The sequence below is a fragment of the Capra hircus genome, chromosome 11 (genome assembly GCF_001704415.2).
Source record: "Capra hircus breed San Clemente chromosome 11, ASM170441v1, whole genome shotgun sequence".
NCBI classification, from domain to species: domain Eukaryota; kingdom Metazoa; phylum Chordata; class Mammalia; order Artiodactyla; family Bovidae; genus Capra; species Capra hircus.
In genome coordinates, this window is record NC_030818.1 from 46,177,520 (window position 1) to 46,187,530 (window position 10,011).

Consider the following 10,011-nt stretch of genomic DNA (forward strand, 5'->3'; position numbering starts at 1 on the left):
AGTATTCTTGCCTGGAAAATCCCATGGATGGACGAGCCTGGTAGGCTACAGTTCATGGGGTCGCAAAGAGTCAGACACGACTGAGCGACTTCACTCACTCACTCCCTATCTAGCTAGGAACGCCTTACCTTTCTGGTTTCTGTACTCCAGCCCCTAGGACATAACGCTGGCTTGAGATGTGTTTGTTGAATAAATGTATAGAGAAACACTTGGCAGCTGTTACCACCAGCCCTTACTCCCTATAATACTTTAGCTGATCCTGTTTTTCAGAGGAAACTTGTGTACCATATATAGTTTTGTTGAATAACAGAAGAGAAAGGGAAGGGTGTTCAAGCTGGTCTTTGCTGGCCAGTGATGTTCTAAGCGCTTTGCATTCCATGATGAGGAGTGGGTTTCTAATTCCCCAAGGGGAGCACTCATGACTCCATTCATCTTTACTCTTCTACATCAGATCTGAGACAAGTCAATGACCATGTGGAAAGAACATTTGTTTTCAGTGAAGTTTATTTCAGAATCATTGAACAATCTGATCATTCTTCCCTATTCATAAATAATTCTGTTTAAATAATCTGAGCTTGTATGCTTTCAGGCTTGGTGAAAGGACTTGTTGGTTCCACAGTTATTGGAGGCTAGGATTTTTCACAGATGTGGCTGCTTCTTGGCCCCCCGGAACTAAATTAAATAGACTAACCCATCAATAAATAAATAAATAGTTAAGCAATTGCTCATCAGAAGCTGGGTGCAAAGGACAGGGGATATCTTCTAATGTGCCATGGTCTTTGCCAGGCTGGCTTTGAGTGAGTAGAAGTGAGAGAGGGGTGGCTCAGTGGCTGGGGTCCGAGGATAGGCACTGGGAGGAGGGGATTGTTCCTCCCGGCTGGTGGGGAGATCTCTAAGCACTAGTGCAGGGGAGGCAGTTGGGCATGGATCACACAACAGTGAGGTTCAGGCTGCGGCTGTGTTCTTTCCTTCCCTTCTGCCAGCCCTCGGGGTTACTCAGCCCACGTGGACTCCCTGGGTATGGCTTTCTTTAGGGAGAGAGGGTTTCCATTCTGAAGTCAGTTATATCCTGGCCACCTCTAAAATGTCCCAGGAAGACGGGCTTTTCTTCGATTTGAGAAGTGCTGATGTACCAGTTAGGGTACAGGACAGACTCAAATTCAACTGTGTTCTTGATTTCTGTCTTGTAGAAGACGAATCGCTTTTCCATATTCCTCTTGGGGTAGACTTTGGGGTCTACTTCCTGCAGCAAAACAGAAATTAACATCTTTAAGAAGGAAAGGGAAAAGACATTCTACCCTGGTCAGGACAAAGTTGTTCTCTGGGTCGTTTAAAAATGGATTAGCAGGGCTCAGGTCTGGAAGCCAGACTCCTGAGTGGTCTTTGTGACCCTGGCTTTCTGTGTGGTGACAGAAGACACACTTATCCTTCTCTGAAACTTAGCATCAAATGCTAGGGTGTATAATATAGGTGGAAATGTTTTCAAAAGTGAAAATTAGGTAAAAGCTTCTAGGTGTAGCTAGTTTCCAGGGACTTATCCTGTGTTTTTCCTCATGGCTCTGGCTAGAATGACTTCAAGTTGGACATGAAATTTTTGCTGGGAAAACTGGTGGGAGGAGGAGGTGTGATTTTGGGAGTGCAGTGGAGATGGCAGTGACTGGTCCCTTGAACTGATTAAGTCCCCAAAGTGTCATCTATCAAATGATGGTTGTTGTATAGTCACTAAGAAGTGTTCAACTCTTATGCGATCCCATGGACTGTAACCCATCAGGCACCTCTGTCCATAGCATTTCCAGGCAAGAATACTGGAGTGAGTTGCCATTTCCTACTCCAGTGGTTCTTCCCGACCCAGAGGTCTAATTGGAATCTCTTGGGTTGGCAGGCAAGAGCCACTATGGAAGTCCCATCAAATTGAGGAATTCTAACAATGTATAATCTGTTGGGTGGCAAGATGGAAGAAAATCTGCAGAATAATTTATTTTTTGTGTGATGGGAGTAAAAGCTACATGCATTTGACACTTACATTAAATTAATTTCCATTTATGCAAAATTATCATTTAGATCTACTCCCAGAGGTTCTGGGGAAGGGGGAAAGTTAGTTGTTTTTGAAGTAAGTGATGCCTAGGGATGCCCCAGAAGAGCCTGAGAAGGGCCTTCAGCCCCTGGTATTCACTCACCTCCAGCTGCAGTGTCGGCGTATCACCTTTTTTCACACAAGACAGGTATAGATTCTTGTCCCTGATACCCAAGGCCACAGGAATCTTGTTGTCTCTTTCCTCTCCTTGTACGAAGCTCATGCAGAACACCACTAGGTAGAGGAGAGGGGTCTTGCGTCAGGGATATGGCACTGCAGGGTCAGCCCAATCCCTGAACCCCAAGCCCAAGACTCGTACAGTATAGCAACCTCTGTGGGAACTGACACTGAGGTTCCTATGGCAACCCACACTGAGGTTCCTACAGCCTAACAGATAAGGTAATCCCACAGATCATAGCAGCTTCAGTTTCTTGAAACAGGTTTTCCCCTCAAATGGTCTGGGGGCTTCTCAAAGACTCATCCTAGTGGCAATGAAAAATCAGGGGATCTAATTTTTAAAAATAGGAGAAAGCTCTCATGTCCCTGACTGGTCCGCAAGAACAGAAAAGTATGATCAACATGAAAATTGAGAAAAGAGATAAAGCTGGGCTCCTGAAAGACACTGGGCATGGGTCTGTTTCAGGACTGTAAACAGGAAAGTGGGAAGAACCTGGGAAAGGAGAAGCTTAGCTTGGAAAAGTGGTTCCAAAGAAAAGACACACATTTTTAGTCTTCTTTAGTTATAGCTGTCTCACTTAGAGGCCCAAAGGTCACGCTCACAACACTGTTCTAAAGAAACAGGATTGTCTTGGCTTGGTTGATCCGGGATGCTTTCCCTCAGGGATGCCTCTCTTCAAGGTCAGCACCCTTTGAAGAGAACAGTCTGGCTGTTCCTTTCAGCTGCCCCCTTGGTTACACCCCTGCATACAGGGTTCAGCCACAGTGGCAAAGTGCCAGACAGATTCCTGCAACCCGTGAGCCACCCCTGGACTTGAAACAATGCCAGTGACATGCGCTTCCCTGGTGGCTCAGTGGTAAAGATTCTGCCTGCCAATGCAGGAGACATGGGCTCGATCTCTGGCCCGGGGAGATCCCACATGCCGCAGAGCAACCAAGCCCTACTGAACTCTGGAGCCCATGAGCCATCTACTGAAGCCCCTCACCCTAGAGCCCATGCTCCACAGCAAGAGAAGTCACTGCAATGAGAATCCCATGCACCACAGCTAGAGAGTAGCCCCAGCTCACCACAAGTAGAGAAAAACCCTCACAGCAACAAAGAACCACACAGCCAAAAATAAAGAAAAGTTAAAAAAGAAAAAGAAAAAAGTTGCCAGTGACAGTAGAGAGATATAAGTTCCTGCTTGTCAGTTAGGTTTCCCTCTAAGGAACCATCTGGTTTTGGATGGGAAAGATGTTAGGGGTGTGGAGGGGCAGGGTTGGGAATGAGGAGGGACAAATTATCTCCTCACCATTCTAGTTTAAACCCCAACAACCGGAAGAAAGAACCCACAGGCAGTTAGGTCATGTCCATCAAATGACCTCTTTCTAACAGGAGCACTGCCATTAAATGACTTGGCTGGGCAGTGGTCCTGGGCTTGCTGAAGTAGTCTAATTTCTCAGAGTCACCTCTGTTGCTGAAAAATGAACGTACTAAGGGACTCAATGTGGTCTCATCACTAGAATCCAAACAGAACGTTTGCATGTCCTTCTTTATTATTGTTATTTAGTTGCTAAATTGTATCTGACTCTTTGCAACCCTTTGACTATTGCTCTCTAGGTCATGGAATTTCCCAGGCAAGAATACTGGAGTGGGTTTCCATTTCCTTCTCCAGAGGATCTTCCTGATCCAGGGATTGAACCTGTGTCTCCTGCATTGACAGGCAGATTCTTTACCATTGAGCCATCTGGGAAGCCCCAGCATGTTCTTTATTATATGCAATTTCACTGCCATGGATCATTTTCCTTAATGGTTTGCTCTGTCAAAAATGTAGAGAATTAGTAAGCAATGAGGAGGCTAAGAAAAGAGACAAAGTCCCCAGGTACCTTCTCGGCTCATTTCCTGTGAGAGGAGGTGGAGAGCCTTCAGCACACATGGGCTATCCAGCACCAGGGATTTTTGCTCTCTGTCCTGGAGTTTGCATTTTACTGACTGCACGGCTGCGTCACACAGAAGCTCATCGGAGGATGTTTCGAAGATGACAGGCTCTGAAATGTGGAACACAAACCTTGTTTAGGGAGATGCCCAGGTGATGATGGGAGGCAGAATTTGTTTCCTTGGAGGACATCTGAGCATGCCTAGCTGATGCTTGATTACATCAGTGGAGAAGAAGTTGGAGTGGGTCAGAACACTGAGCCTGGTACCCTAAGATGTAGGTTCAAACTTCAGCTCTATTACTTGCCGTGGATGAGCCATGGAATCCCTTATGTAAAATGGTGGTGGCAACAGATGTGGCCCAACAAGGACATTCTGAGATTCGCAGGATATAATGTAAATGAAAGCATACAGAATGGTTGGCTGCTTTGCAAATATGAGTAGTTACAAAGGTCCTATTTTAAGAATAGTTTCAACAACTAAAAAGGAGACTTAAACCATCACCAAGTTGGATTTTATACAGTAGTGTATTGAAATGTAACATTTTGGGTACCATTTTATGCAGGTCTGTAAATTCTGGAAAAGCTTCCATAATTTTAAAATGCATAGCATGATTAGTCAGTTACATCATTATTTCATCAAGGAAGAATTCCTTAAAAAATCTTTTAAGGGAGCAAATCAATCTGATGGAAGACAAAATGAAAAAAAGACGAGTTTCAACTGAAGAGATGATTAACTGGGTTTCTAGGTGTCTCTGTTTTCCTCTCATTACTGGGCCCTCTACTTTTAAAGTGTTTCAGCCTCAGGCGGGGAGGCGGGGGTGTTATGACTGTTGGGTTATGGCCTCTGAAAAGCAAATGACCAGCGATCTCATGTCTGCCCTCAGCTCTCATTAGGTACCTTCTTCAAAGATGAATGAAAGGATGCTCCTCAGGTCATCATCACGGAAGACATGTTCGTAGGCACGGCTCCTCAGCTTCTCCATGGCCACGATGACCGACACCACCTGCCTGAAGCTTTTGTTGTAGAGCTGGTGAGAAATCTGCAGCTGGATGTTTCCATCTCCCATGGAGCCGAGGTCCAGGTGTTGGGTGCAGCTCTGTGAAGGGACCAAAGAAGTCAGTGTGGGAAGGTGGTTGGGCCAGACGACTCCCGTTTTGACACGAGAGAGGAGGAGAAAGGAGATTCATGCATGCTCAGCCACTCCATCATGTCTGACACTCAGAGACCCCATGGCCTGTAGCCAGGCTCCTCTATCCATGGGATTCTGCAGGCAAGAATACTAAAGTGGGTTGCCATTTTCTCCTCCAGGGAGTCTTCTGGACCCAAGGATCAAACCCGCTGCATCTCCTGCATTGGTGGGCAGATTCTTTACCACTGAGCCACCTGGGAAGCCCAAGGAAGAGATAACAGAGCTTCTAAAGGTAAACTTTCATCTCTCCGCAACCCAGAGAGGTTAAGTGGCTTATCCAAAAACATAGCGGCCAGTGAGAGGCAGACCCTTAGCCATAATGTAAGCTTTCTAATGCAGTATACAACATTCTTCTAGAATAAATCCGTTCTTACCTTATCTTTTCTTATACACGCTCCACCTAACCATAAACTTATACCTTCTTACACTATTTATCTTTTTGGAAGCCTAATGCACCAATGTTATGTATTTCATTTTTCATGGCCATGATGATCAGATTTTCAATATGCCTCTGCCCGATCAACAATGTTCTATATAATCTTTTTCTCAAATGCTTCCTCATAAGCATCCTGCAAAAAAGTGGTGACTATTATGAAATAGTTCCTCAATTCAGAGAAACTGTTTAACTAACTGCATTAAACCTTAACTGAAGTTGCTTGCAAGACATAATAATGGTTTAAAAGTTTGAAGGACAGCTCAAGAGACCTGTAACAACACAGAGGAAAGCTGAGTGGGAGGGACATTCTGCCCAGAGTAGAGGCCCCATGAGAGAGAGCCAGAATACTCCAAGAGGCTGTGGGAGGGAGGGCTAGACAGAGAAACTGGGCTCCATCTAGGGCTGGAGAAAACCAGCTCTGCTGGTTTTAAAATCTTTAAAGAAGGGAACTTTCAGCAGGACAGGAATGCTTGATAAGGCTGGAGGAGGTTGTCGCAAACTAAAAACATCAGAGAGAACAGCTTCCTGCTAATTGGTACAACTGCGCCAGCTAGCTCGGCTGATGGCTAGACTACCTGAGAGAGTTATTAGATTATAGAAGCTATTACACTTAAAGAAGAGGAGGGACAGCTGGAGGGTCAACAATGCTCTCTGGGTCACAAAGCGTCAGACACTACTGAGTGAGTGAGCACACACAAAGAAACAGTCCTCTGCGAGATAAACTTAGCTCCTGCTGGTAATATCTCAGCCAAGGATTGCAGGATGCTAGGGTCTCAGACATCATCCTGCTTATGACCCTTATTATTCAGACGAGGATCAAAGGGGTAAAATGACTTGCTCAAGATCCAACGGCAAGTGAATAATTTTCTTGTAACTCCCAAACTCAACTTTTTGTTTACATCATGACTTGTTGTCTTTAAGCTCCACTTCAGCGAGCAAAAAACAATCCCACCCTTAAAGGAGGCAGACATATTCATTCTCAAGGTCATCTTCTCTGGGTCAGGTTCAGGTCAAGTGATTAATGTAGCTTCATCACTTTTTTTTAATTTATTTTTTTAATTTTTTTGCTTCATCACTTTTAGAGCTGAACACCTCTCCTAAAAGAAGAATTAAATTTGCTTGGAAGCCTGAACTGTCTTCCTAACACAAGACAGCAAGCACTATCTCTACTTAAATTCCCCTTCTAAAAGCCTCTGCAAGCATGGCCAGCATCACCAAGCCTCAGCGAAACACTGGTGGCGTGGGAGTTGCAGAGTGGCCAGCTTCCATTTGTCTCACTGGAAGAGGAGAAAGTCATTCCATCACAAAATTCCATAGGAACAAGGTGGCCCAGAACACTTCCCTTGAGTCTTTCCTCTGTCAGAGCCCCTCAACATGTTGGGATCAAAGCCCATAGACTCACCTTCATCTGTTTGGGGCCATCAGCCTCAAATAACAGCTCATTCTCATCACTGTAATAAAAACAGAAAAATTGCTCAATTACATCTCCTGGACAAGATTAGCTTTTCTTCCTCACTGATAATCTTCACCATCAGTGCATGCGTGCTAAGTTGCTTCAGTCATGTCCAACTCTTTGCAATCCTGTAGCCCACCAGGCTCCTCTGTCCATGGGATTCTCCAGGCAAGAATACTGGAGTATTGCCATGCCCTTGTCCAGGGCATCTTCTGGACCCAAGGATCGAACCCATGTCTGCTGCCCTCCTGCGTCTCCTGCATTGCAGGCAGATTCTTTACCCACTGAGCCACCTGGGAAGCTGGGCAATAGGAAACTGCAAACAATGTGTTCCTTAGGGCTGCCTGAAGCAGGTAGTTGCCATGGTAGTATACATGGGACAGAACAGGAAGAGGGCAGATACCCGTTGCTGTCTGAGCTCTCTGTTTTATCCTGAGACCTAACTTCCAGCCTGGTGAAAATCTAAGCTTTCCTCCTCAGTTAAGCCAAATCGGCCAAGGGATCCCCTGGATTGTCCACTTGGAATCTTTCTTTCCTGCTTCCATCTGCAGGAAGCCCCTGAAGCAGCATCTGGGTGGCCTGGTGCCATGGCTGGGCTTGCAGTGGGACATCAGTCCTTAAACCAGGTTGACTTGGAACCCTGCTTGCCACTGTAAGAGGCAGTTAGGGAGACGAAGCACATATAAAAATCCATTCTTGAGAGGAAAGCCCTGCTAACACAATTGGTGTCAATTTTTCCACTGACCTGTAGTAAGCCATCACTTCATTAATGGGTTCAGGTACGGTTGCCATGGCTGTTTCAGAAACCTGTGCAAAGAGGAGAAAAATGAGTGACCATTTGCCTTGCCAGTCCCCACGAGGGCTGCCTTCCTCACATGTGAATTGCCCTCAGCATCTTGCACCTGGCAGGCAAGCAAAGAAGCCATTTTCAAATGAATGAGTGAATGCACGCAAGTCGTCCTTTGGGTTCAGAGTAAGTGAAAGCCGCTCAGCTGTGTCTGACTCTTCGCAATTCTCAAGGCCAGAGTACTGGAGTGGGTAGTCTTTCCCTTCTCCAGGGGATCTTCCCAACCCAGGGATAGAACCCAGGTCTCCTACATTGCAGGCGGATTCTTTACAAGCTGAGCCACAGGGGTCCAGAGTAAAGCATTTGCTAAACCAAGCCCAAACCAGGAGCGGATCTCTTAGGTGATCTGGGGGTGGAGGTAGGATCCCGAGCTCTCAGATGTAAGCTGCTAGACAAGTGATATTAATTCCCCTATTATTTTGCAAGTTATGGTATTATAACACAGCTGGCAGTTTTGCAGAAAGCCCAGCTGTCAGGCAGAGAAGGAAGAGAAGAGGGAGGAAGACAGAAAAAGAGAGAGAGACTCCCTTAAGACCTAGTCAGAAGGAAGAATTAAAGTGGTACCTGGGCAATGAAGGTTGGCTGGAGAGAATAGGATCCCTGGGTGGCTTGCTGTGCCTCCAAGCGGGTATACTGTCTGCTGGTTTCTCCCACTTATTTTATGGTCTTCAAAAGCAGAAGTGGAGAGCTGAGAGATTTCCCCTTTGGTTAACTGATTTCACAACCAAGTTAAAAAAAAAAAAGGATTGATGGTAACTTCTGGGAGAGAAATAATTCTCCAGTCCTTGGGAGGGCAAGTGATAGCAAACTGTGACACATTCTTGCAAATGTGTCATTATGCAAATATATGTTGGTTTTTCTGACAACTATTGTGCAGATGGTGTCAAACCAAAATAGTGGGTTTTCCTAGGTAAGAAGGATGTTTTAATTTTGGATCTCTGGGAACAAATTGGAGGACACATAGAGGCACACACAGAGAAATGCTCCCTCGCTCACTCCTTGCACATAAGTTTAGGAAACTTCTCACTTGGAGATAAATAAGTGAGCATAGGAAAGTGACAGTAACCCTGCGAATTCCGAACCCATCATGCTGTTTTCTGCCTTGGAGGCTCTGGGTCAATTACTGAAGCCTCTGGGGAGACATTTGATCTTGCTAGGATGAGGCAGGGAAAACACAGGGACACAGACTTCAGATGGAGCTGGGGGAACCTTGGAGACAAGCTCACCCAACCCATTCTGACCAGGTGCTGGTATCCTAGCTGATTGCATATGGAATCGACATTAATATTTGATGGACAGTGAAATGAACCTGGATTGAGAACCTGTTTGAAAAGATTGTGAATAAGTTTCATAATCATATTCCCTTTTTAAAATGCAGAGATGTTGGGGTCTTTTCTGGAGGTCCAGTGATTAAGACTCTGCCTTTCCACTGCAACGGAGTTAGGTTCAGTCCTTTGTTGGGGAACTAAGATCCCACATGCCTCATGGTGGAGCTACAGAAAAACTGCAGAGATGGTTTATGCCTAACAGAATTTTTTTTTTTTCTGTTAAGTCTGAAAAGCAAAAAATTTCAAAATAAGAATATTCAGCTGAGATTATATCTGTTGGTAGCTCCAAGAGTTACTAGACATTAGACCTTTTTTTCCTCTAGTTTTATTGCAATGCAATTTACATTAACGTTGTATAAGTTTAAGGTGTTCAACAGGGGCTTCCTCAACGGCTCAGAGGTAAAGAATCCACCTGCAATTCAGGAGATGCAGGCAATGTAGTTTCGATCCCTGGATTGGGAAGATACCCTGGAGAAGGAAATGGCAACTCATTCTAATATTCTTGCCTGGAAAATTCCATGAACAGAAGAGCCTGGTGCGGTACAGTCCGAGGGGTCACAAAGAGTCAGACTTGATTGAGTGACTAAGT

At 45.2% G+C, this 10,011-nt stretch overlaps 1 protein-coding gene across 1 annotated transcript; it reads right to left on the bottom strand.

The window, feature by feature from the left end:
• On the bottom strand, positions 945 to 8,727 carry IL1B (interleukin 1 beta). The gene is made up of 7 exons (XM_013967700.2): positions 8,659 to 8,727; positions 7,993 to 8,054; positions 7,197 to 7,245; positions 5,067 to 5,265; positions 4,118 to 4,279; positions 2,178 to 2,308; positions 945 to 1,243 (listed from the first exon to the last, which is right to left on the bottom strand). The coding sequence occupies exons 2-7, from the start codon at positions 8,037 to 8,039 to the stop codon at positions 1,031 to 1,033; spliced, it is 801 nt and encodes a 266-aa protein (XP_013823154.1). The 5' UTR covers positions 8,040 to 8,054; positions 8,659 to 8,727; the 3' UTR covers positions 945 to 1,030.

What these genes read in the sequence shown, in the direction of transcription:
- IL1B (XM_013967700.2), bottom strand. Translation starts at nt 8,039, where the DNA reads ATGGCAACCGTACCTGAACCCATTAATGAAGTGATGGCTTACTACAG. An exon ending in ATGGCCCCAAACAGATGAAG is followed by an intron (nt 5,266 to 7,196) that starts GTGAGTCTATGG and finishes GTCCCTTCACAG; the next exon opens with AGCTGCACCCAACACCTGGA. An exon ending in TTCATTCATCTTTGAAGAAG is followed by an intron (nt 4,280 to 5,066) that starts GTACCTAATGAG and finishes TCCACATTTCAG; the next exon opens with AGCCTGTCATCTTCGAAACA.